This window comes from Pan troglodytes, chromosome 6 (genome assembly GCF_028858775.2).
Source record: "Pan troglodytes isolate AG18354 chromosome 6, NHGRI_mPanTro3-v2.0_pri, whole genome shotgun sequence".
NCBI classification, from domain to species: Eukaryota; Metazoa; Chordata; class Mammalia; order Primates; family Hominidae; genus Pan; species Pan troglodytes.
Genome location: NC_072404.2, coordinates 111,158,943 through 111,186,075, shown reverse-complemented (window position 1 = coordinate 111,186,075; position 27,133 = coordinate 111,158,943). Strand labels below are relative to the sequence as shown.

At 54.8% G+C, this 27,133-nt stretch overlaps 1 protein-coding gene across 2 annotated transcripts; it reads left to right on the top strand.

Annotated features, from left to right (window-relative positions):
• The first annotated feature begins 9,502 nt into the window (after positions 1-9,502).
• MYL10 (myosin light chain 10) lies at positions 9,503-25,464 on the top strand. 2 transcript variants are annotated; one of them, XM_527844.6, is made up of 8 exons: positions 9,503-9,758; positions 14,534-14,626; positions 14,778-14,879; positions 15,734-15,809; positions 16,601-16,705; positions 22,496-22,574; positions 25,084-25,132; positions 25,221-25,464. In XM_527844.6, the coding sequence occupies exons 1-8, from the start codon at positions 9,681-9,683 to the stop codon at positions 25,317-25,319; spliced, it is 681 nt and encodes a 226-aa protein (XP_527844.4). In that variant the 5' UTR covers positions 9,503-9,680; the 3' UTR covers positions 25,320-25,464. The 2 variants fall into 2 exon arrangements, with proteins under 2 accessions (XP_527844.4, XP_054512325.1); XM_054656350.2 differs by lacking the exons at positions 9,503-9,758; positions 14,778-14,879 and having other exon boundaries at positions 14,539-14,626; positions 25,221-25,445.
• The last annotated feature ends 1,669 nt before the right edge of the window (positions 25,465-27,133 follow it).

Here is a 27,133-nt window from a genome sequence, read left to right as displayed (position 1 = left end):
AACAAGAGTAAAACTCCGTCTTAAAAAAAAATCGCCCAGGCGTGGTGGCTCACGCCTGAAATCCCAGCACTTTGGGAGGTTGAGGCGGGCAGAACACCTGAGGTCAGGAGTTGGAGACCAGCCTGGCCAACATGGTGAAACCCCATCTCTACTAAAAATACAGAAATTAGCTGGGCGTGGTGGTGTGCACCTGTAGTCCCAGCTACTTGGGAGGCTGAGACAAGAGAATCGCTTGAACCCTGGAGGCAGAGGTTGCAGTGAGCTGAGATCATGCCACTGCACTCCAGCCTGGGCGACAGAGCAATATTCCATCTCAAAAAAAAAAAAAAGTTTAAAAACAAGCAAAATTCAAGTATGTATTGTTTAAGTGTACATGTAGATGTCATAAAATCAGGGTGAGAATAATATGCATAAGTTCAGGATGGTCATTCCTCTGTGTGAAGGAGGGCAGGTGGGTAGGAATATGTATTAGTCCGTTTTCACACTGCTGATACAGGCATGCCCGAGACTGGGTAATTTACAAAAGAAATAGGTTTAATGGACTCACAGCTCCACGTGGCTGAGGAGGCCTCACAATCATGGCGGAAGGTGAAAGGCACGTCTCACATGGCAGCAGCCCAGAGAAATAGCCTGTGCAGGGAAACTCCTCTTTATAAAACCATCAGATCTCATGAGATTTATTCACTATCATGAGAACAGCAGCATGAAAAAGACCCACCCCCATGATTCAATGACCTCCCACCAGGTCCCTCCCATGACACGTGGGAATTGTGAGAGCTACAATTCAAGATGAGATTTGGCGGGGGACACAGCCAAACTATATCAGAAGGCACAAGTGACATAAGTTATTGGTGACATTCTAGTCCCTGAGTTGGGTGGTGTTCATGGATGTTCACTGTATCAGCCAATCAATCAATTAATGAACCAGATGGAGAAAAAAAGGGCCAGCTATGGGTCAATGATCGGGTGTTCCATGAACCAAAATTCATGATGAATCTAACTGTCTAAACTTGAGGTCCGAGAAGCTCTGCTGACTGAAGAACATCAGCCAGGCTCAGACAATGTGGGTCTGGGTCCTTGCTGTCTCCCAAGCTCCTGGAATTTCTCCTTCCATGTATCTGTTTCTCTCCCAGAGCAGGCTTGCAACTGTACTCAGAACTCCCATGATGACACTGGCCCAGAGGAGGAGAGAAGAGAAAGAATCCTTTTCCCACTTCACATAGAACATTCTGGAAATGCAGTCCCGGAATTTGTCAGCTGGGTGGACAGATCTGTGCCTCCAGGACTTGTGTCTTATTTGCTTGAGGGAAGGAGTTGAGAAATTGTACCTTGCAGAACATGTACAGCCGTTCAAGTTGTACACTGCCCAACTGCAGAGGCCACAGTTTAATTGGAGTCTAAGGTTCTAAGTTGTTGCAGTCTATGTGAGTGGCTTCCCTGGAGTTGTGCAAGGCACAAACATGGATGGCATTCCTGTCTCAGAGCCCAGCCCCAGAAGTGTGGGATTAAAGGCGGCAAAATGAGGGTTGCTGTGGGATATCTTTCGGGAGGACTCCCTACTGTCCGCCATCCTCCCTGCTGTGGGTGCCCCGGTCTGTAGAGGCTGGTGGAATGTCCAGCTCAGCGATCTCCCTTGGAGGGCGATTGAGGTCAGGTTTAGGGGATGAGTAACTAGCAGGAAAAGGCATCCCTAGTTGGCAGGGGGTGGGGGAGAAGTTGTATGGCAGGATGGGGGGCGAGTGTTAACAAATGGTTCACCTCACCCTCCCTGCTTCTGGCAGACCCCCGGAGTGCAAGCTGCTGGGTGCTGGGCGATGTGGCTAATAACTGAGCCAGGACAACAGGATGTAACTTGTCATAATTATAGTCTGTCCTGTTGCTGCTGGCTCAGCTCTCGGAGGAGGGTGTGCACAGTTTCCAAGCAGCAGAAAGCCCACATTAGCACAGCAAATTGGGCCCATTTGGCAACCTCCAGGCCCCTGGGAGGGTTCCGAGCCTGGGCACTGCCTGCCTGAGCCACTGTCCACTACAGGGATGCCTAGATCCTCCAGGAGGTCCCACCTGAACTTCCAGGTTATTCACCTCCCAGGCATCCCTTAGGGAATGGGGTGGGTGGAGTCGCGGCTGGCATTGCAGTGGTGCACCTTGAGCAGGCCCCTCGCTGCTCCAGGCCTCAGTTTCCTCAGCCGTCCAGCAGGACGAGGTCGGCCTGGCTCTTAGGGGAAAGATAGGGAAAGCAGGCATCCAGCAGGGCCCAGCTCATCCTCTCTCTCCTCCTCCACGCAGGCTCCGGGGACTCTGCCCACCCCATCATTCTCTTCTGCTCCAAACCCCTGCAGAAATGCCACGGGGGCTGGAGAATGCACGTACCTGAGCTCCTACACTCCCCTCACCCCTGTCCCACTTGCAGAGGGCAGGGACTGACAGGGCAGAAGGATGAAAGGGCTAGAGCTGGCAGAAGGTTGGTGAAGCAGCTGGCTTAGGAGGCTCAGCCCTCCTGAGCCTCAGTTTCCTTCTTTCCTTCCTTCCTTCCTTCCTTCCCTTCCTTCCTTCCCTTCCCTTCCCCTTCCTTCCTTCCTTTCCTTCCTTCCTTCCTTTCTTTCTTTTTTTCTTTCTTTCTTTCTCTCTTTCTTTCACAGAGTCTCACTCTGTTGCCTAGGCTGGAGTGCAGTGGCACGATCTGGGCTCACTGCAACCTCTGTCTCCCGGGTTCAAACGATTCTCCTACCTCAGGCTCCCGAGTAGCTGGGATTATAGGCGTGCAGCACCACACCTGGCTAGTTTTTGTATTTTTACTAGAAACAGGGTTTTGCCATGTTGTCTAGGCTGATCTCAAACTCCTGACCTCAGGTGATCCACCCACCTCGGCCTCCCAAAATGCTGGGATTATAGGCATGAGCCTCCACGCCCAGCCTGTGAGCCTCAGTTTCTACAGCTGTCAATGGAGAGTGAGGCAAGAGGGAGCAGTGTAAGCCCCTCCCTCCCCCAGGGCTTGGGTCAGGGGCTTAAGGAAGGGCATGTGGGGACACGCAGACCCAGAGAGGTGATGCCCCAGTCCAGGCTGAGTCAGAGGGAGCTGGCATTGAAGGAAGGCCCAGCCTCCTCTCAAGGTCACTCTCAGCAGCCAAAGGGGGCCCGACCTCTCTTCCCTTCTTGGGCCCCTTTCCAAATGCAGGCCTTCCTGGCTGTAGCCAGAGAGTCACCACCTGCCATGCTGTGCCACCCCCCACTGAGTTTCCTGGACTTCCTGGGCTCACATAGTTGGCTGTGGGACAGAGTCCCTCAGGCCTGGATCTGAATTCTGGCTCCCCTACTGTATTAGCCAGGGTTCCCTAGAGGGACAGAACTAATAGGATGGATGTATATATGAAAGGGAGTTTATTAAGGAGAATTGTCTCACACAATCCCACAATAGGCCGTCTGCAAGCTGAGGAGCAAGGAAGCCAGTTGGAGTCCCAAAACCTCAAAAGTCAGGAAGCCGGCTGGGTGCGGTGGCTCACACCTGTAATCCCAGCACTTTGGGAGGCTGAGGCGGGAGGATCGTTTGAGCCCAGGAGTTTGAGGTTAGCCTGAGCAACATAGCGAGACCCCATCTCTACAAAAGATACACAAATCAGCCAGGCATGGTGGTGTGCACCTGTAGTCCCAGCTACTCGGGAGGTTAAAGTGGGAGGATTGCTTGAGGCTGGGAGGCTGTAGTGAGCCCTGATTGTGCCACTTCACTCCAGCCTAGGCAACAGAGTGAGACCCTGTCTCAAAAAAAAGAAAAAAAAAAAAAGAGCAAACAAGATCCAGCCACAGGTTCCCAGACCTGGCTCAGAGACCTCATCTACTCACTTTTAGGGTGACTTCCAGTCCCACTGGGCAGAGAAACCCTACCCCTTTTCCTCCTGTCAGCCATTGATTCTACAGCTTTTTTTTTCTTTTCTTTTCTTTCTTTCTTTTTTTTTTTTTTTTTTTTTTTTTTGAGACAGGGTCTTCCTCCATCTCCCAGGCTGGAGTGCAGTGGTGTGATTTCGGCTCACTGCAACCTCCGCCTCCTGGGTTCAAATGATTCTCCTGCCTCAGCCTCCTGAGTAGCTGGGATTACAGGTGTGTGCCACCACACCCGGCTAATTTTTTTTTTTTTGTAAGCAGAGATGGGGTTTCACAATGTTAGCCAGGCTGGTCTCGAACTCCTGACCTCAGTGATCCTCCCACCTTGCCTCCCAAAGTGCTTGGATTACAAGCGTGAGCCACCGTGCCTGGCCATCCACAGCTATTTTTACAGCAGGATGCTGTGACCACAGGCCCCTTGAATGGGATGCCTCTCTTGAGCTTCTATGGGCGAGAGAGCACATTCACCAGCCCGCTGAGCTGCAGCTATAAAACAGGCAAGAGGCATTCCAGGAGGCATTCTTAGTTTAAAGGTTTCTTTGTCTTTTCTAAGTGACCTCCAGCTGGAAGAAGGCTCCAGATGGGATGGGAGCTGGGGAGGAGGGGACACCAGGGGCTTTCGGAAAAGACAGCCCACCGTCTCTGTCAACATCTCAGGCATCCCACCTGGCAATGAGAGAGTTGATGGACATGCAAGGCTATTTCCTCTGGCGTAAGGGAGAAAGAGGCGAACTGGCCCTGAGTCAGGGTCTGTCTGAAATGCTATGTGTGGCTGCTCTGGCCTGAGCCGGCCTCTAGTTCTCGGTCGGCTCCAGCCTGTCAGGAGCCTTGATGGCTGCAGGAGCTCAGGGGCTGTGTGCACCCCCAATCTGGAGCCATTTTCTCAATATGTGACAGAGATGGGTAAAGGAGATACAGATGGGGGAATGGGCAAATGGCATTCTGTGGCTTTGGGTGTTTCCTGTGGACCCAGCCTACTGTCTGTCCTTGGGCCACAGGGTCTAAGGGAAGCCATGGTGCAGGGCTGTGACATTTGGGATGGGGCGAGGGGTCATCCAATGAGTCATGCTGCCCTGGCCAGGCCAGAAAGGGCAGGCCGTGAGGGCGTCTCTCTTCCACTAAGGACACTGGAGCCTTGGCACAGGAAGCATGTTCTGGAAGCCCAATAGAGGCATCTCTTGGCTCAGTGTCTTGTCACGGGCAGCATGTCCTCTGCCAATAACCAGACAGGATTGGTAGCCGCAATCTACAAGCGCCAGGCATGTAACAAACTTGCCAAGTGAAAACTGATTCCATGTGACAGGTGGAGAAGCTGAGGATTCTGGGAAATTCAGTGATGTGGGTGAGGTCACAGAGCAAGTGGTCCAGCAGGACTTGAAGTCACTTTCATCTGATTTCAAATTCATGCTCTCATCTTCCCCAGAGCCCTGAGGAGTAGACTATGGCTGTGTAGCCTGTCCCCCTACAGATCACATTTAAATCTCACTGTGATGGTTATTATGATATTTTGTAAAGAATCACCCCAAAGCACAGCGCATGGTGGCTCATGTCTGTAATCCCAGCAGTTTGGGAGGCCGAAGTGGACAGATCACTTGTGGTCAGGACTTCGAGGCCAGCCTGGCCAACATGGTGAAACCAGTCTCTACTAAAAATACAAAAATTAGCTGGGCGTGGTGTTGGGCGCCTGTAATCCCAGCTACTTGGGAGGCTGAGGCAGAAGAATCGCTTAAACCCAGGAGGTGGAGGTTGCAGTGAGCTGAGATCACACCACTATACTCCAGCCTGGGCAACAGAGTGAGACTCTATCTCAAAGAAAAACAAAAAACAAAAAAACACCCCAAAGCATAGCAGTGTGCTCAGGAGTTCTTATGGATCAGAAATTCAGAAAAGGGATGGTGAGGGTGGCTTGTCATAATGTCTAGGGCCTCAGCTCGGGGGACTCTAAGGATGGGGATGACTCCATGGCTGGTGCCAGAATCACTTGAAGACTGGTCATTCACACGTTTGTTGTCTGGGAGGCTCGGATGATGACTCAAAGGCAGGGACTGCTGACTGGAGTACAGACACGGGGCCTCTTCGTATGACTTGGTCTTCCCTACAACATGGCCGCCTCATGGTAGTCAGACTCGTCATAGAGTGACTCAGGGCTTCAGCACAAAGTCCCAGCAAATAAGGTAGAAGCTCCATGGCTTTTTGTGACTTAACCTCAGAAGTCACATAGTGACACTTCTACCCTACTTTCTTGGTCAAAGCAGTCACAAAAGCCTGCCTGTTGGCAAGGAATGATGGTATAGATCCCGCCTCTCCATGGAAAAAGTGTCAAAGAATTTGCAGGCATTTTTTATGGCAGCCTGGGATTGCTCAGGGAAGGTCAGAAAGTGGCCTAGGCTCTCAAATTCAGTAGGTAGGTGTGATGGCTAATATTAAGTATCAACTTGATTGGATTGAAGGATGCAAAGTATTGTTTCTGGGTATGTCTGTGAGGGTGTTGGTAGAGGAAATTAACATTTGAGTCGGTGGACTGAGAGAAGCAGACCCACCCTTAATCTGTGTGGGCAGCATCTAATCAGCCAGTGAGGCCAGAATAAAGCAGAAAGAAGAAAGTGGAATAAGAAGACTCACTGAGTCTTCCAGCCTTCATCTTCTGTGCTGGAAGCTTCCTGCCCTCGAACATCAGACTCCAAGTTCTTCAGCTTTTGAACTCTTGAACTTAAACCAGTGGTTTGCCAGGAGCTCTTGGGCCTTCAGCCACAGACTGAAGGCAGCACTGTTGGCTTCCTTTTGTTTTTGTTGTTTTTTGTTTTTTGTGTTTTCTTTTGAGACACAGTCTCACTCTGTCACCCAGGCTAGAGTGCAGTGGTGCTATCTCAGCTCACTGCAACTTCCACCTCCCAGGTTCAAGCGATTCTCCTGCCTCGGCCTCCCGAGTAGCTGGGATTACAGACGCACACCACCACGCCTGGCTAATTTTTGTACTTTTAGTAGAGACAGGGTTTTGCCGTGTTGTCCAGGCTGGTCTCGACCTCCTGAACTCAGGCGATCCGCCCACTTTGGCCTCCTAAAGTTCTGGGATTACAGGCGGGAGCCACCACGGCCGTCCGAGAGGTGTTCTAAAGCAGGCTGGAGACTGATCGTGATGAGTAGGGAAACATACGATGTGGCCAAAGGCTTGGAGGAAGGAGATTTCGGGAAGAATTTGCAGAACAGCCAAGGTCAGGGTGGTGGCTGGCCAGGGAAGGGGTCAAGGGCTGTGGGGCTGGGGGACAGGGACAGCCTGCTGACCCTGAGGAGTTAGAGGTGAGAGGTTAGGGGTGAGGGTTGAAAGGGGAAGGCATCTCCCCTGCTTGTTCCAGTGTTGTCTGGGGAACAGCTGTCCCCCTGCCAGGCAGCTGGGCTCGTTCCAAGCTCCCTTCCTGGCTTGGCCACTCCCAGGACCTCAGTTACCTCTGGAAACCGAGAGTGCTAAGTATTCTCTGACTCAACCCCAGGCAGACCTGGAATTCCAGTTCCAGAGGACACTTGCTCTCCAGGGTCCCCTGGCTGGGAGCAGAGACCCCTCAGAGTGTCTCTGACCCCAAGAACTGGCCCTGGCCCTGTGGTCAGTTGAGTCAAACAGTGCGACCCAGTCACGACAACTGACTCATTGCAGTGTCACCTGGGTGAGGGGGCTGCAGCTTGGAGAGGCTGCAAGTTCTGTCAAGGACTCCATCTACACAGGGGGAAAGGGGGACAGGGGAAGGCTCTGCCCTCCAAACCCCAGGCCGATGACCCCAAAGCCCACCTCCTTCCAATGGCACTAAGCTTCCCGATGGCAGCCTCAAGGGGTCCTGGCTGCTGGCACCATTTCTCAGATGGGGAAAACTGAGGGTCCCACTGTGGGTGCAGAACTCACGGCTCCCCCTTCTCAAGGCCACTGCACCCTCACACTTCCCGCCCCCCAGGAACAAACATCTCCCAACCATCTCACCCCCGGGGTTTTCACGTCTCTACCAGATTTCTCACCGGTTCTTCCTGCCTCCGGTCCTATGAAGGAGGAGGCCAGGGGAGGAAATCCACTCAGACTAATTTGTAAGCCCGGTGTGATTCACCAGCGCCGCTTCCCCTCCTCCGGGCAGGCGGGGGGGCTCTCCGCTTGCTCGGGCCTGTCCCCGGCCTTTGGGAGCCCCTGCCACAGTCCTGGGCGTGCTCCCCGGAGGCAAGAGCCCTTGCTTGCAGAGGCCTCAGGGCAGCAGGAAGCCAGAGGCAGGAAGCAGGAGTTATAGGTCTGCTACCCACTCTGTAAGCCCAGAGCCAGGAGGCCCCAGGGCCAGGCTCACAGACCGGGCATGGAAAGCCTGCACCCTAGCCACTGTCGCGGTCACACAGGCCCCCTTCTGCAGCAGGTCCAGGCGGCTGGGACTGGAATCCAGGCTCCCGTCCCCAGAGCTGGGTTCTCCTTTCCCCCTGGCTTGCTGAACACCTGTGGAACGTGTGGTTTTTCTCCCTGGAGAGGAACGCCAGGACACCAGGAGAGCAGCCCTGTCGGGGAAACTGAGGCACACGGTTTCCTGCTGCAGAAAGCGGGCTGCACAGCATCATGGCTGGACCTGGCCCCAGCTCTGGGAGGAGGACTCAGTCACAGGAGTTTAGGGACATCAGAAATAGCTGTAGTCAGGGATGACTGGGAGGGAGCAGGAGGAGGGGAGAGTTTGGATGAGCAGAACCTTTTCGAAGCTTCCTTCTGGAAACACTAGAAAGAGGGGCTCTTGTCCTGGCCCTCCCTCTCTCTCTCTCTTTTTTTTTTTTTGTTGTTTTAGAAATGAGACCTTGATCTGTTGTCCAGGCTGGAGTGCAGTGGTGCAATCACAGCTCACTGAAGCCTCAACCTCCTGGGCTCATGTGATCCTCCCACCTCAGCCTCCTAAGTAGCTGGGCCTGCAGGCATGTGCCACTGATACAGGAGGGGGGACAGGGAAGTGCTGAGAGGAGAAAGGCAGGGTCCCTGGCAAGGGCTCCACCCTTGGGCCTGTGCCCACGGACCTAGGTGAGGACAGGCACTCCTGTTTATATGCCCAAATGTCGCATTTTCCAAGACCACCCTGGCCCACCACGCCCCCCGCCCCCCACCCATCCTGTGCCTATGAAAACCCTGAGACCCCAGTGGGTACACACACAGGTGGCTGGACATCAAGAGGAGCAGAGGATCGGAAGAGCACACCGACAGCACTGGCAGATGCTGGCAGGCCATCGACTGGCTGAATAACACAAATGCCCAGGGGAATTTGGCTGGGGATGGTCGGAGGAGAGTCTGGCTGCTGAGCACCTTGACTTCAGAGGAAAATCACCTTCCCACTCCATCCCCCTTCTGGCTCCCCATCATCTGCTGAGAGCTACTTCCACCACTCAATAAAACCTCGCACTCATTCTCCAAGCCCACATGTGATTCAATTTTCACAGTACACCAAGGCAAGAACCCCAGGATACAAAAAGCCCTTTGTCCTTGCAATAAGGCAGAGGGTCTAACTGAGCTGATGAACACAAGCCACTTACAGATGGCAAAAGTAAAAGAGCATCCTGTAACACACGCCCACTGGGGCTTCAGGAGCTGTAAGCATCCACCCCTAGACACTGCCGTGGGGTCGGAGCCCCATAGCCTGCCTGTCTGCATGGTCCCCCTAGAGGTTTGAGCAGCTGGGCACGGAAGAAGAGAGCCACACCCCCATCGCATGCCCTATGAACGGGATAAGGGAACTTTTTCGCTTCACCACTATGCCTGACTAATTTTTTAATTAAAAAAATTTTTTTTGTAGAAACAGAGTTTCACCATGTTGCTTAGGCTGGTCTCAAACTCCTGGCCTCAAGTAATACTCCCTCCTCGGCCTCCCAAAGTGCTGGGATTACAGGTATGAGCCACTGTGCCTGGCCTCTGGCCCCACTTCTTATCTGCCTTGGGTGAGTGACTTAACCCATGTGTGCCTCAGTTTCCTCATCTGGAAAATGGGATATGGATTGAATGTGAGGACACATGTTTTAAGACATGGCCTGACCTTCTGTGTTGTATATTAGCTGCTCTTCTTATTATTATTATGATACTCCCTTCCCCAAAGGCAGGGGATCAGCTGTACCCGGGGCTGAAGGCCTGAGGCCAGCTCCAGGGACAGTTAAGCTCTCCAGCCCCTGGAGACCCGTGGGCTCACTGCCTGAACCCAGCACTGCCGGCCCTGGCAGCTGTTCAGATATGGCGGGCCCCAGATGGACAGTGGCAGCCTCTGAGGCCGAGCTGGGGCTGCTGGGGCTGCACTAGACACAGGAGGGGCTTTCCAGGGCAGGTGTGGGCTCTGTTTGGCAGATCTACTAGAGAATTCTTGGGCTGGGCCAGGCCTGGTGGGGATGGATGTGTGTGTGTGAGGCCAGGGTGGAATGGAGGTCTCATTTTTCAGTTCTTCCTCATCAGAGTCACCTCCAGTTTTCTGTTTTCTTTTTTTTAAGAGACAATATCTCACTCTGTCGCCCAGGCTGGAGTGCAGTGGCACAATCATAGATCACTGCAGCCTCAAACTCCTGGACTCAAGCAATCCTCCTGCCTCAGCCTCCTGAGTAGGTGGGACTACAAGAGCACACCACCATGCTCGGCTAATTTTTTTGATATTTTGTAGAGATGGGGGTCTCACTATGTTGCCCAGGCTGGTCTTGAACTCCTGGCCTGAAGCGATCCTTCCCTCTTGGCCTCCGAAAGCTCTGGGATTACAGGCGTGAGCCACCGCGCCCACCCCATTTTTCTTTTATTTGTCCTGTTGCTTTCTCTGTTCATTGAGCATTTCAGCGCCCTGAGGGGGTCCCCTGGCCTGGGGGTGCTTAATGGACACCCTGATAATAGGCATATTGGTAGAAGGGGCCCCCGAGGGCCAGGTTGGTGCAGAAACTCTCTCCATAAGCAGACCGGGGGTTTCATACACTCCCCCCTATTCCTATGAGATGGCTGAGCCTCCTAGAGGGTGATGTCCCACCCAGAGTCCCACGGCTCCAGAGGTCCGGCCACACTGCAGTCTGAGTGGGTCCCAGCCAGCATGGGTGGCCCCACCCTGGGCAACACTCCCTGACGGCTCAAGGCCAAGTCTTCCCATTGGGGTTGCCAGCCTCAACTTACTCTGTGTCCTTGGCCAAATGCCCCTTCCTGGGTCTTGGTCCCTTGGCTCTAGAGAAAACAGTTGGCCCAGGGCTCTCGGAGATCCTGGAGGCTTAGGCAGTCCCTGCGTCCGTGGTATTTGCCCACAGATTCCCCCGAACCCTATCCACTCTGAATGGCCCAAGGCAGGTGCCTGGCAGGGAGGTCCCCATCCTGTCATGGATCACCTTCCACACTGGGCCCGGTGCATGCCAGGGGCCCTGGGAGGACCACTATTTAAGGGCCATCTCTGAGGTATCCCCAGGCCAACTGCAGCTCCAGGGAGCTCTCCAGACCATGGTAGGCTGGGGTTGTTCTGCTCTGCCACAGCTACCTTCCTCTCACCTCCACCTCCTCCCTGGGGAGCTCAGGCCTGTGGCTGTTGTGTCTTTGGCTTCAGCACTGCAGTCCCCTCCCTCCCACCCCTGCCCCTGCCCCTGCCCCTGACCTCATTCCGCAATTCCTTTTCTTTTTTAGACAGAATCTCACTCTGTTGCCCAGGTTGGAGTGCGGTGGCTCGATCTCGGCTCACTGCAACCTCCACCTCCTGGCTTCGAGTGAGGTTCCTGTCTCAGCCTCCCGAGTAACTGGGATTACAGGAGCCCGCCACCACACACGGCTATTTTTTTTTTTTTTTTTTTTTTGTATTTTTGGTAGAGACAGGGTTTCACCATGTTGTCCAGGTTGGTCTCAAACTCCTGACCTCAAGTGATTCACCCGCTTCGGCCTCCCGAAGTGCTGGGATTACAGGCGTGAGACAGCGCCCAGCCTCATTTCTCAACTTTGACCTTGTTCTGTGGCCTTGACTCTGTGTGTGATTCTGACCTTCACCTCCTGCCTGAATTCACCCTGCCTCTCACTGACCTTCCTGACCTTAATCTGATGTTGTCCCTGGTCTGACCTGCTCTTCCCTCTTGATGCCATGCCTGGACCTGCCCCACTCGGGACTCCTCTCCACATGGGTCCTGATTTGAGCCTCTGCTTTCCTGGACTTTGTGGGGACTGCTGGGGAATGAGGAAGAGGAGGGTGGAGAGAGACGAGGTGGGCAGGGCCTGGGGGCTTCACAGGGGCAGTGGCTCTGAGGGCAGGGGCCCCCTGGGAGGGCCGGGGGTCAGTATTCCGAGCAGCGTGGCACCTCTGGAGCTCCGAGGTCCCCCTGTTCACCTTTGCCTGTGCACCTCATGTGACGCAGGGCTTGCTCTGGGTTCCTGCCCCTGGGGACTCCCTGCGGGGTATCAATCTGGCTGTCCCTCTGTGCCTGTGTCTCACCTGCCTCATTAGTTAGTCCCTCTCGGCACAGAGCTCTGACTTGGCTGTCAGCCTCGGCTTGTCACCTCCCGACTGCCCGAGGGCCTAGGGGCTTCTCTGTCTCGTCTTCTCAGCGCTTGTCCCTCCTCCGAGTCAGCCTCTATGGACTGCCTGTCTCCAGCGGGACTGTGATCTTCTTGGGGACCAAGATGGGGCCTGATTCAGCCCTGGGTCCCCAGGATGGACCTGCCTGGAGGTCCGTAGGTGTCTAATACATGTCCTGATGCTTTGAGGTCGACCTGCTCTAGGTTTTATAAATGGGGAAACAGGCTCAGAGAAGACAAGGAATTTCGTAACATCACAGAGGCTGGAAGCAGCCAAGCCAGGCTTTGAACCCAGATCCGGGTGACCCCCCTTCTTCCCTGAGACGTTCCTTTCAGGGGAATTTTATTTTTCAGGGGCCCATTCTCAAAAGGAATTTTCAAGACAGCTGGGCTGCAAAGACCCTAGGGTTTAGGACTCTTGTGCTGTAAAGAAAATGATCTCTCCCTCCCTCGTGAAGCTCTGGGACAGTGTAGGGTGGGGGTGTAACCAGGGGGATCATGAGAGGCTGGGGGCGTGGGGGGCAGGGACTGAGGACGCCGAGGCCACAGCCAGGTCTGCCAGAGAAAGGGCAGAACCTCCCACAGACGGAAGTGATCATTTTTTATTAATCGGAGGAAATGTATATGTAATTATGTGAGATGAACTCTGCGGGGAAGTTCTTTTCTTTATGATGTCTGAAAGGATTTATAAATATTACAGAGGTTTTACAGCATCATAACGTCCCGGCCGCCCTGGCAGCCCCCTTTCAAAGGATTAGGAGAGACAAAGCACCCAGTAAAAGCTAATTATAAGTCAGCTGGCGCTTCTGCCCCCGCCCTCGACGACGCGGGCTCCTGGGCGGGGGTGGGGACAGCAGTGAGCTGGGGGCAGGGGAGACCACACAGGCGTTGGGGGAGGGGAGCAGGGGATGAGGGGACTCCTCTGCTCTGGTGGGGGCGGGTAGACAAGGGCTTGGCAGGAGAGGGTGGTACAGGTTGTGACGGAGACAGGAGCTGGTGGTGGGAACCCATTTCTGTGCCATCCCGTCCACCTCCCCCTCTGGAATCCAGCAATTCTTTTCCCCCATCAAGAGCCCATTCTGGGGCTTACAGTGCCCCTGGGGGCTGTAAGGATGGCTGCCCAGGAACAGGACTCTTGAGGGTCTCGGGGACCTAGGGCTTTCAGCAAATGCCCAATGGTGGACTTCCAGACACCCTGACATCACAGAGGCAGGAAGGCTGGCCAGAGACCATCTAACTACTCAACGTGGGTGGCCTCCTGCTTTGCCTGCTGCGTGGGTTGGCCCTGAGTTCTGGGCAGCTATTTCCAAGCACTGGCTGATCCCCACTTTGAGCCAGGTTCAGGGTGGGGACAGGAGAGATCAGAGATGGGGCAAAGTGGGTTTTACCCCTGAGGTGTCCACTTAGTCGAGGACACAGATGCACAGATATGTCAGGACAGTGTGATACATGCTGTGGGGGTGACAGTCCACAGTGGAGCCATGTGGGGAGGGGAGAATGGCCTGGGGTCAGGGAAGGCTTCTCGGAGGAGGTGACAGGGAGCTGAGCCTGCAGGATGGGTAGGAGTCTCTAGATAGATTCTCCAGGGAAGGCATTCCAAGCAGGGAATTCCAACAGAGCAACTCATTCCAGGCAGGGGCAAACGCCGGGAGGGAAGGCAGCTCTGGGACAGAGTAGAGGGCCTGGGTGAGAGGGAGTAGCAGCTCTGGGACAGGGCAACAGGCAGATCCTGTGGTGGGGCTAAGAGCTCAGTTGTTCTCCTGAGAACACGAAGAAGGTTTTTAGCAGCTGGCGATAAGGTCAGATTCCAGCTGTAGTGGAGGATGCCGGGGTAGAGATGGGGAGGCTGAAGGAAGAGATGCCCGCCTCTGTTCTGCAGCACGGGCGCCGGCCACCCACCTTCCGGAGCCCGGGGGACAGGGCCAGGAAGCAGCTGTCCAGCTCTGTGGGGGTGCACGCCGTGCAGGCTTCTTGCCATGGGCTGGGAAAACGTCCTGATTACCTGCAAGGCTTCAGGGGTAGCCTTGTCTGTCTGCTGTAGGCACCGGGAAGGGCAGAGCGGTGTCATTCTGGACCGTGATGCCCTGGGAGGTGAGACAGGGGGTGGGGGCTGACCCTCGAGGCAGGGGCCGCTGCAAGGCCTTGTCTGGTACCTCGCAGGCACCGAGAAGAGCTCGGAAAAGAGCAGAAGGCACCGCCAGCTCCAACGTCTTCTCCATGTTTGATCAGTCCCAGATCCAGGAGTTTAAAGAGGTTGGTCTGCTGCCCCATGGGGCTGTTATGAGGATTCTTGGAATGCATGCCAGTTGCTCAAGGAGCTGGGCAGAGGCTCAGTCCTCAGTCTCGAGGGGCTGAAGATGTCATTATTACTATTATTATTATTATTATTTTGTTTGTTTGACAGAGTCTGGCTCTGTCGCCCAGGCTGGAGCGCAATGGCATGATCTCGGCTCACTGCAACCTCTGCCTCACGGGTTCAAGCAATTCTCCTGCCTCAGCCTCCCAAGTAGCTGGGATTGCAGGCACGCACCACCATGCCCAGCTAATTTTTTGAATTTTTAGTAGAGATGGGGTTTTGCCATGTTGGCCAGGCTGGTCTGGAACTCCTGACCTCAGGTGATCCACCCTCCTCGGCCTCCCAAAGTGCTGGGATTACAGACGTGAGCCACAGTGCCCAGCGCCCATTACTACATTTTTAAATGATTAGGTTTTTTTTTTTTTTTTTTTTTTTTTTTTTTGAGACAGGGTCTTGCTCTGTTACCCAGGCTGGAGTACAGTGTTGCAGTCAATGCTCCCTGCAGCCTCAAATTCCTGGGCTCAAGCCATCCTCCCACCTCAGCCTCCTGAGTAGCTGAAACTACAGGCATTCATCACCATGCCTGGCTAATTTTTTAATGTTTTGTAGAGACAGGGTCTCATTATTTCGCCCAGGCTTGTCTCAAACTCCTGACCTCAAGCAATCCTCCTGCCTCTGCCTCCCAAATTGCTGGGACTGCAGGCATGAGCCACCATGCCTGGCCAATGACATTATTTTTTGAGGCCACCATGGCCATGGCCCAGAGCCTGGGTGTGTGACCTGTTGCCCTCAGGCAGCCTCTTTGTCTCTCTGTACCTGACCCTGTGCTTGCTGTGTGACCTCGGGCCAGGCTTTTCTCTCTCTGAGCCTCAGTTTCCCTGTCTGCAAACTGGAGTTGCTGTGAGCCTGAAATGAGGGGTTGGGGATGGAGCCCATCCCAGCTGGGCTGCCAGAGGGACCTGCCCCAAGGCTCCTTGGGCAGCAGTCGGCAGGAGGACGGTCCCTGGGGGAGGTGGCCGGGCTTGGAAGGGCGGGTGACTACTTAGCACCTGTGTCTCTGCCAGGCTTTCACCATCATGGACCAGAACCGCGATGGCTTCATTGACAAAGAGGACTTGAGGGACACCTTTGCCGCGCTGGGTGGGTAAGCCAGCAGCCGGGGGAGATTAGGGCCAGGCCAGCCGGAGAGAGTGGGCGGCTGGGGCCAGCAGGGCAGGGCTCGCGGTGAGCGTGAGAGGCTCCTGTGCTGGGGAGCACAGGGTAAAGGCAGCCACTGTCTGGAAAGTCAGGGGGGGACCTTCCTGGGGGGTTGGAGAAGGATTCGGCCAGGGAAGGGGAAAACACTTCAGGGACAGGAGTAGCAGCATGGGCCTGGGCCTGGGCCTGGTGTAGGGGACCCTGGGTGTGGGGAGGGGCCAGGAAAGCAGGGGAGAAGCTGAGTCGGAGGGAAAGACCCAACTCCCAGGTTGAGGTTTCTGATCCCTCTAAGGCCCCAGGGAAGAGCCTGAAGTCGCCTATGCAGGGTTTAGGTGGCAGAATGGACGTAACCAGGCCCTGATCCCCTGGGAATCTGAGTGTCCCCTGGAACCACAGGGAATCCTAGCATCCAGGCATCCACTGATCCCCTCCTGGGGCACAGGAACCCTAAGCCTGCAGCCCCCGTGCACCTCAGCTGCAGCTTCTTGGGCCTCAGTTTCTTCACCTGTAAAATGGGGATGAGAGTGACTTGCTCCCTTCTCATGAGGCTGGGGGCAGCCGGAAGCTGACTGTGGCCCAAATGCCCCCTAAAGAGTCCCCCAAAAAGGCGGCAGGGCCTTAGGGCTGAGTGGGGGGCACGTGGAGCAGCTGAGTGGGGAGGCTTTGTGGGATCCTCCGAGGCCCAAGCTCTGATCTCTCTTATCCTCCCTGCCCCCACCTCTCACCTCCCACAGGCCGCATCAATGTCAAGAACGAGGAACTGGAGGCCATGGTGAAGGAGGCCCCCGGACCCATCAACTTCACGGTGTTCCTGACCATGTTTGGGGAGAAGCTGAAGGGTGAGCCAGGCTCCTGGAGTCCTGGGGGGACAGCAGGGAATGGCAGGGGGACGGATGTAGGAAGGCAGGGGCCTGACACACATACACACCACAGGTGGGAGCATGATGTGGCCCCAGACACCAGCCCCCAGGTGCACGCACCTTCAGGGGCCCTGCCTCGGTTTCCCTCTCTTCACCGCAGACTGGGGTAACTATAAAGACCCCTGCCTTGGCCAGGCATGGTGGCTCACGCCTGTAATCCCAGCACTTAGGGAGACTGAGGCGGGCGGTTTGCTTGAGTCCAGGAGTTTGAGACCAGCCTGGGTGATATAATGAAACTTCATCTCTACTAATACAAAAATTAGCCAGACATGGTGACACATGCCTGTAGTCCCAGCTACTTTGGAGGCTGAGGTGGGAGGATCACTTGAGCCTGGGAGGTGAAGGTTGCAGTGAGCCGAGATCGCACCACTGCACTCCAGCCTGGGTGACAGAGCAAGGCCCTGTCTCAACAACAACAACAACCATAAAAACTAAACACTGCCTTTAACCCCTTTGCCCACCCATCCCACTGCCCCCAGCCATGCTGCCTCCCTACCTTCCTACCTGTGAGCTCCTTTTACCCGCTGTGCACATGGGGCTGGGGGGATAGGCAGAGGGTGCCGGAGGGAGGGTGTTTCCAAAAGATGCCGTGGTCGACCCCTGTGCAGGGCAAGTTACTCCCCTTGTCTTTTTCTGTGGTCACTGGAGCCCCCAGAGGAAGGATCGGGGAGCCTCATTCACAAATGAAGAGACTCAGATCCAGAGGAGTCACGACCCCTGCCCCAGATGCTCCAGCAAAAAGTGGCCGGGATGCAACCTCAACCCCAAACCCTGGCTCTAACCACTGTACCCGCCCGAGACACAGCATTAGGCGTGGGGTGGAGGGTTGGAGCCATCTGTGTCTCCTTTCCGTCCTGGCCTCGGGGGAGCTCTCCCATAGTGACATCCTGGAGCTTGAGGGTTCCGTGGTCAGAAGGAAGGGCCAAGGCCGGGCACGGTGGCTCATGCCTGTAATCCCGGCACTCTGGGAGGCCGAGGTGGGTGGATCACCTGAGGTCAGGAGGTCGAGACCACCCTGACTAACATGGCGAAACACTGTCTCTAGTAAAAATACAAAAATTAGCTGGGCATGGTGGTGGGTGCCCGTAATCCCAGCTGCTCGGGAGGTTGAGGCAGGAGAATCGCTTGAACCTGGGAGGCAGAGGTTGCAGTGAGCCGAGATGGTGCCATTGCACTCCAGCCTGGGTGACAGAGACAGACTCCACTACAAAAAAAAAAAAAAAAAAAAAGGAAGGGTCAGCCCAGGCAGTGGTCCCTGGGAGGTGAGCACTGTCAGCTCCGCACACTCAGGCTGCCCCTGCCAGGCCCCCTCCCTTGAACCCCCTGCCTTGGCTAGGCCTAGGGTCAGACCCTGGCTTCCATTGACTCCTAGGTTGACCTTGCACAGATTTATCTGCTTTCTGGCCTCAGTTTTTTGGTCTGTAAAATGGGCTTATAATAGTTTTCTGAGCCCGCTGTAACAAATTCTGTGAAACCAGGTGGCTCAAAACCACAGACATGTATTCTCTCACAGTCCTGAAGCCCAGAAGTGCGAAATCTGGCAGAGGATTTGGGGAGAATCCGTTCTTTGTCTCTCCCAGCCTCTGGTGGCTCTACCTCTTCCATCTCAGCCTCGCCGTCAATGGCCCCGCCCTCTTCTATTTAACCTCCCTCCACCTGCCTCTTTGTTTATTTTGTTTTGTTTTTGAGATGGAGTCTCACTCTGTTGCCCAGGCTGGAGTACAATGGCGTCATCTCAGCTTAGGACAACCTCCGCCTCCAAGGTTCAAGCGATTCTCACGCTTCAGCCTCCCAAGAAGCTGGGATTACAGGCACCCGCCACCATGCCCGGCTAATTTTTTTTGTATTTTTAGTAGAGATATCGTTTCACTACATTGGCCAGGCTGGTCTCGAACTCCTGACCTCAAGTGATCCGCCCATATCCGCCTCCCAAACTGCTGGGATTATAGGCATGAGCCCTCACGCCTGGACTCTACCTGCCGTCGGATTCAGGTCCTACTGGGATAATCTAAGATGACCTCTGCATCTCAAGATGCTTAACTTACATCTGCAAAGTCCTTTTTTCCAAATAAGGTGACATTTGCAGGCTCTGGTGGACATATCTTTTTTTTTTTTTTTGAGACGGAGTCTTGCTCTGTCACCCAGGCTGGAGTGCAGTGGTGTGATCTTGGCTTACTGCAAGCTATGCCTCCCGGGTTCACGCCATTCTCCTGCCTTAGGTTCCCAAGTAACTGGGGCTACAGGTGCCTGCCACCACGCTCGGCTAATTTTTTTGTATTTTTAGTGGAGATGGGGTTTCACTGTGTTAGCCAGGATGGTCTCGATCTCCTGACCTCGTGATCCACCCGCCTCGGCCTCCCAAAGTGCTGGGATTACAGGCGTGAGCCACCGTGCCCGGCCTCTGGTGGACGTCTCTTTTTAGGGGCCAGCATTCAGTCCACCACAGGGTGATCCGACCTGACATCACAGGTTTGATGGGGTGAAAAATCAGTACTGTCATGGGTCGTGACCTGCTGTGGGGTAGAGCAGCCTCCACGCACCGTGTCCTGGCAGATCCAGAGCCAGAAGGAAGGCAGCCATCAGCCTGGGTGCGAGAGATGAGGAAACCCAGGGCTGGGGAGGGCAGGCTCATCTGGAGCAGGCTTTGAACTTGGGGCTGTGTAGCCGAATCAGGAGCATCACTGGGCCCACCTCCAGGCAGCTTGTCGCGGCCTATTCCCAGGACCATGTGCGCCTCCTGGAAGAGCTCAGAAGCCCAGGAGGCCGGGAGAGAAGAATGCTCTATGGGAAAGACATGTGTGACTCCAGCCAGCAACTTCAAAGGAAGCAGACAGGCCTGATTCTTTTATCCAGAGGCACATAACTGAAGGAGGCGTGTTAAAGGCCAGCGGGAGGGCCTGGGGAAGTGGCCTGTGGTTCTGCCAGGGTGGACGGCCCAGGGCCGGGCCCAGGAGGTGAGGCCGTGAGCACCTCCCGCCCCTGGTGTTGGGCATGGGCGAGGGGCCCTGCTGCCAGAGCAGGAGTTTAGAGAGACCTCCAAGAGTGCTCAGGGGAAGGGGAGGGGACTCTGTCAGCTCACAGTGGGCCCCAAACCTGTTTCACAGATGGGAAGATTGAGACTAAAAGCTCGTGTCGGTCCATGGTTGAGCTGAAGCTGTGACCCAGGGCCTGGTGTGGGCTGCAGGGCTGCAGCTTTTTCTCATTTTTGCAGGGGCGCCGGGACTGGGGCTCCGGCTGAGCCTGTCGTGCAGACGTGGCCAGACTGCGTGAGAGGCCGGTGGGAGGGGACAGGAGCCGGGAGGGCAGGGTGCTGGGGCCGGCGCCGCCTCACCCCGCTAATTGGGAAGAGGAGACTGTGTCATGAGATTCCCAACGATGATGTGAGGAAGTGGCCACTCTATAGCAGATTTTATGAGGTTTGCAGTCTCAAGAACAGAGGCTCTTTCTGGGGAGGAGAGAAGGGAGGACTGCCAGCCACGGTAACAGGGAGTGGCAGGGCTGCGCTGGGTGCCTAAGTCCATGTGCATTGTCCGCAGGGGGACAGGCTGGAGCCGGCCACAAACCTGCCCCAGCAGTGAGGCCTCTTCAAAGATGCTGGGAATTTTCAACTAATCAGTGAAACCTGGGAGGCTGTGGCCTCGGAGGCAAATCCCACATGGGTGCCCCACGTGATGCTCTGGTCACTCAACCCTCACCCGCCTAGAGGCACCTGCTACCCCCTGCCTGCTTGGCCAGGCTGTGAGGGCCTGGAGCCCTGCCCTCGCTGCACCCTGGGCTGAGCCTCTCTGCTGGGCACACCAGCTCCCTGCCACCCTGCCCAGAGGCAGTCCATGGCTCTGCCCTCTAGGAGTTCCCAGGCCAGCGAGGCCAGTGTGTGCCAGGTTTTTTCACTCTGTGCCAGTTTCAGAGATGCCCAGAGACTCAGACACTGCCCAGTCCTGGCTAGCTCCTAGTCTGATGGGGGAGGCACAGATGGCCCTGACCCAGTCTGATGGGAGAGGCACAGATGACCTTGATCTGGTGTGATGGGGGAGGAACAGATGGCCCTGACCCAGTCTAATGGGGGAGGAACAGATGAGGCCCTGATCTAATCTGAGGGGGGAAACACACTTGGCTCTGACCCAGTCTGATGGGAGAGGCACAGAAGGCCCTGATCCAGTCTGATGGAAGAGGCACAGATGGCCCTGACCCAGTCTGATCGGGGAGACACAGATGGCCCTGATCCAGTTTGATGGGAGAGGCACAGATGACCCTGACCCAGTCTGATGGGGGAGGCACAGATGAGGCCCTGATCTAATCTGATGGAGGAAGCACAGATGGCCCTGACCCAGTCTGATGCAGGAGGAACAGATGGCGATGACCCAGTCTAATGGGGGAGGCACAGATGGTCCTGACTTAGTATGATGGTGGAGGAACAAATGGCCCTGACCTAGTCTGATGAGGGAGGCACATGGCCCTGGCTAACCTAATCTGACTGGCAAGAGCACAGGGTGACAAAAGGAGCAGGGGACTCTGGAGTCCACAGAGGTGGGTTTAAATCCTCCCTTCTCTTATCAGTGGGGACTTGGGCAAGTAATGAAATGTCTCTGAGCCTGTTTTTTCTATGATAAACCAAGATATCCACATCTACTCCATGGGTGCTCTCAGAGCTCCAGGGGATAAAATCTTAAAGCTGCAGGCATAGAGCGCTCAGATGTATTTGCAGCCCTGATCAACCCATGTTCGTTAAAACCTTACCATGAATGGTATGTTATCTTAGCTGCTCCTATGAGGTGGGTAGCAAGCACCATCTCTGTCCCCTTTCACCAATGACACATTTGAGCACTGAAGAAAGGAAGGGGGCACCCCCGCATCCACAGTGAACAAGGGGGACATGGTGACAGAAGGGGAAAGGGCACCGGGCGAGGGTGGCCAGGTCACCTGCTGTCATTCACGCAGCCTGTGAAGCCTTGGGCAAGACCCTTCCTCTCTCTGGGCTTCAGTTTCCCATTGGTGCAATGTGGGGGCTGCACATTCAATCCCATTGTGGGTATCAGATTCATTTCTTCTAATGACATCTCTCCCCAAGGCTGTGCTGTGACCGGGATAAAAGCAGAACTTCTCTGGCTTCACTTCTGCCCCCTTGAATCCCTTCCCTTGGCCTGTTGGCCCACCTGCCCCACTTCTGGCCGGGACAATCTCTCTCAGACCCCTCCAATGCCACACTGCCCAAGCCCCAGCCTTTTGGCATCCACGTACAGAACTCTTTTTCCTCCACCCACGGCCTCTTGTGCACAGCTTGGGTAACACGTGAGCCCCAGAGTCATGCCCCCTCACCCAGACCACTGGTCATGCAGCTGTGAGACCCTGGGCAAGTCACTTAACTTCTCTGGGTCTCAGCTTTTCCATCTGTAAAATAGGGAAGGGTTAAGCACAAATTAAATGCTCAATCAGGGTCTCCGTGTACAGTTGTGCAGGTTGTTCACAAAATATATATATGTGGTACCCTTGTCTATGATTACAATTACCTGTTTCCCTCCTTGCTCTTGCTTCAAGTGAGCTCGGCCCTCGCTGTGCGGTGAAAGTTGGGGAAGAAGTTCCCCAGAGCTGTGCCTCTGTGCAGGGGCCGTGGGACTTGCCCCCAGCCCCAGCCCCTGCCCAGCCTTATGCCTGTCCCTGTGGGGCCCTCTTCACCTGCCTCTCTCCCTGCCCTGTATGTGCTGCTTATAGGCACGGACCCAGAGGAGACCATTCTCCACGCCTTCAAAGTGTTCGACACTGAAGGGAAAGGTTTCGTCAAGGCCGATGTGTAAGTTTCCCCTGACTCCCCCAAAATGCTCAGGGGAATAAGCCAGCTTTGGGCTGGGGTCAGGGTGGATGGTCGCCCAGTCTCCTCTCCCAGAAGCCAGGAGCTGGGGGGCCGCTGCCCAGCCCAGTGATATCGCTTGATGTCCCTTCCCCTCTCTGGGCCTTGGTGTCCCCTTCTCTATGTGTGCGTGGAAGTAGAAATGGATAAGAAATGGTGGGTCAGGCTGGGCACGGTGGCTCACGCCTGTAATCTCAGCACTTTGGGAAGCCGAGGTGGGCAGATCACTTGAGACCAGGAGTTTGAGACCACCCTGGCCAACACAGCAAAACCCCATCTCTACTGAAAATAATAAAAAAAAATTAGCCAGGCATGGTGGTGCATGCCTGTAGTCCCAGCTACTCTGGTGGCTGAGGCAGGAGAATCGCTCGAACCCAGGAAGTGGAGGTTGCAGTGAGCCGAGATCACGCCATTGCACTCCAGACTGGGCGACAGAGTGAGACTGTCTCAAAAAAAAAAAAAAAAGAAGAAGTGGTGGGTCACTCCAGGAGAGCTTCCTAGTGGGGTGGGTGTGGGGGCAAAGGCAGATCTTGAAGGATGACTGCAGGTTGCCCAGGCTAGCGGGGGAACAGCATTCTAGATGAGGGAACAGAGAGCTTGGAGGGCCAGGGCTTGGCGTGTGCATGTTTGTTCAGAGTTGGCTGCAGCTGGAGGGTGTGGGTGGAGGTGGTGTAGGGGAGACTGAGCACAGAGCGGCAGGCGGGGCCTCTGGGGGGGTGCTCACACCCTAGCCCCTGGACCCTGCGTCTGCCCTGGGAGCATGGGAGAACCTGAGGAGGAGTTAGGCAAGGACACCATGGAGGCCAGCCTGGAGAAGGAGAGGAGAGGGTTGCAGCTCCCAGGAGGGTCATGGCCGTTGAGACGGAGTCGGGCGGACAGATAAGCAAAGAGCCAGGGGCCAGTGCCCGTAGGATCCAGGGTCTGGGGAGAGGACTGAGCCAGATCGTAGCCAGCACCGCCTCGGGCAAGAGGGCAGTAAGGATTGGGGAAATTGACCAGCTCACTTAGAATGCATGAAGGGGAAGTGGCTGCAGGCAGCTGTCTGGCAGGCACCGGGGCTGCCATCATGAGGGTAGGGGTGCCCCACCCAGTGACAGCAAGGGAACAGAGAGCCAAGAATTGCAGGCAGAAGTGGGCGGGGGAGTGGCAGCCTTCCCAGGACCCAAGATTCAGGGCTGACCTCTGAGCTGTGCCGACGCAGTCCCTTCAGAACCTTGCTGGACCTGAGGGTGGCCTGGGGCAGGTGAGATTCCTCCCCAGGCCCAGGCTTCCTGATCAATTACTGTAATGCTGCCAGCCTTCATTTTGAGGCTAGTTTTGCTGGTTTTGAGATTCTCGCATCTCAAAGGGAGAGGGCAGACGCAGCAGGGGTGGAGGTGGAGAGGGTCTGTCCCGTCTCACACATTCTCAACTCCAAGACCATGAGTCACATACTCCCCTGGGATGGGGAGGGGATGCTGAGGGTTGCTGCAGTCCACAGTCCTCCCCTTCACCCCTCCCTTGGGGTCTGTGGCTCCTACCTCCATCCTGGGGACCTGGGGAGGCATCAGAGGCGCCCCCGGAGTAACCCCGAGCCCTTCCTCTACTGTCAACCACTTTCTCTCTCACCAGTGCAAGGACAAGGCTGGGAAGACCCTTTGGGGACCTAATTTGGGAACTGAAGGCACTGCCTTGGGATATGGGACCTGGATCTGTGGCTGCAGGCCAGGCAGGCCAGACAGGCCACGGTGGAGGCTCTGGTTGAAACAGAGTCTGTGAAAAGTCCCCGGCTTGGAGAGCTGGAAACTGTGACTGTCCCACAGAAACATAAATAATGGAAAATGTGCATTGGTCCTTAGCGAGGCCTGCCGCAGCCAGTGCCAGAGGATGCTCTGGGTGGACGAGGCCCCACTCAGCCGTCTGATCCCATCTCTGCCCACTGAGCTCCCTTAAGAACCCTGCAGGACCCTCCAAGTTTGAGGGGGCAGGCCCTTGCAGGCCCAGGAGGACACGGACCTGGGCAGGCCTTCCTGTACCCTTGGCGGAGCACAGGCATCTTGTCTCTAAAACACTGTGCAGGTGTCAGTGAACGTCACAAGCTGGAGGAAAGAGTGTGTACAGAATCAGGCAAAAGAGGCTCTGCGGTGGGGGACCTGAGGTGTCTCCCCTCAATGATCCAGAGCTTGATTATAGTGCATGATGGGAAATCAGAGTAGCCCCCATGGTGGGGTCCCCTGGTCATTGCTTTTGGTCCCTACCTGATGCTGGGAGGAAAGCCCACTTCATGGAGGAGAAAACCGAGGTTCAGAAGCTACTTGGCCATCGGGGGTGCTGGCAGGGTCAGCCCCAGGTTGATGTCCTCCTGGTCCAGGATGTCCCCCTGCCCCCGCTTGCCCCTCATCACCCCTGGGATCTGCATGTTCAAGCTGGGTATCCCGTTCCCTGAACATGACTGTGTCTCTCCCTTGAACAGCATCAAAGAAAAACTTATGACCCAGGCAGACCGCTTCAGTGAGGAGGAGGTAAACTGGGATTCTGGTGGGTCACGGCGGATTCTCTGCTCTGGCCCCCACTTGGCCTGGTGCAGGCTGACTCTCTGCTCCTTCTCAGGTCAAGCAGATGTTTGCAGCGTTTCCCCCAGATGTGTGCGGCAACCTGGACTACAGAAACCTGTGCTACGTCATCACTCACGGTGAAGAGAAGGATTAGGGGATCACAAGTCTCCCCGACATTCAGGGGCAGCAAACACTGTTGTGGGGTGTGACAGGGAGCTCTTGCAGCCAGAGGTTGCAGGAAAAAGGCTTCCCTTGTCCTACGGTTGGGGACAAAGCAAGAATAAATAATGCTAACGAGGTCTGAGTTTGTGCGGTAAATGCTCCAGCGAGGGAGAAAACGAAACATTCCTATCTTGTTGGTTTTTCCAAACCTTTTTTGTTCCTCTGGCTCTGCGTAAATGTTCCCGAGGAGCTGGTGTTTAGAGCTAATTGACAGTTTTAACAATTCCCTGCTAAGCCACGGGATATTGCCTTCATTTATGGAGCTTTTATTAAGCACCTAGTGCATGCCAGAGGCTGTGCTGGTCCCAGGGACTCTCAGAGGAGCCAGGACTGTCCCTGGGCAGGAGATGGTGCTGACTGCGGTGAGGAAGGCAGAGGAGGGGGCAAAAAGTGGGGTGGGGACATCGGTGGGAGGAGAATGGAGAAGCACGGGAGAAAACTGGCTGCAAAGAGCTGGCTAGAGGTGAAGACGTCAGAAGGGAAGGGGTGGCTTCAAGGGATGTTTAGGGGGTAGGTAAGGATTTCTTAAATGGGACACACATAACTCTGATCATAAAAGTGGATAAGTTGGACTTCATCAAAATTAAAAACTTCTGCTCACCAAAGGATACAATTAAGAATGCAAAAAGGCACCGGACGAGAAAAGATACTGGCAACATAGATCATGACAAGATCTCATATCCAGAAGATGTATTTTTTTAAAGTCCTACATATCTATAATAGAAAGATTATAACCCCAAAAAAGGTAGACGACAAGAATAATATCCAAATGGCCATAAAGATCTGAAAAGAGGCCGGGCACAGTGGCTCAGGCCTGTAGTCCCAGAGCTTTGGGAGGCCGAGGCAGGAGGATTGCTTGACGCCAGGAGTTTGAGACCAGTCCCGGCAACATAGCAAGACCCCATCTCTACAAATAAAAAAAAATTTAAAAATTAGCCTGGCATGGTGGCGCATGCCTATAGTCCCAGCTATTCAGGAGGCTGAGGTGGGAGGATCACTTGAGCCCAGGAGTTGGCGGCTGCAGTGAGCTGTGATCACACCACTGCACTCCAGCCTGGACGACAGCAAGACCCTGTCTGAAAAAATAAATAAATAAATAAATAAATAAATAAAAATAAATGATAGGGCACTCATACATGGGAATACCACATGGCAATAAGAACAAACTACTGATGTACACAACAGCTTGGTTGATTGCTCATATATACTATGTTGTATGGAAAAAGAGGCAAAAGAGTGCATACTTAAAAAAAAACTTTTTTATTGAGATACAATTCACATACCATAAAACCCTCCCCTTCTTTTTTTTTTTTTTTTTTTAGACAGTCTCACTCTGTCACCCAGGCTGGAGTGTAGTGGCGTGATCTCGGTTCACTGCAACCTCCGCCTTCCGGGTTCAAGCGATTCTCCTGCCTCAGCCTCCCAAGTAGCTGGGATTACAGACACGTGCCACCATGCCCGGCCAACATTTGTATTTTTAATAGAGACGGGGTTCCACCATGTTGGCCAGGCTGGTTTCGAACTCCTGACCTCAGGTGATCCAACCGCCTCGGCCTCCCAAAGTGCTGGGATTACAGGTATGAGCCACCGCGCCCTGCCTTTTACCACTATTTACAAACAGAATATTAATCACCACAAAATGAAATTCATTAGTGGTCACTCCTTATTCTTCCTGCACTCAGCCCCTGGCAACCATGAAGCTACTACTGCCCGTCTCTATGGATTTGCCTGTTCCGGACATTCATA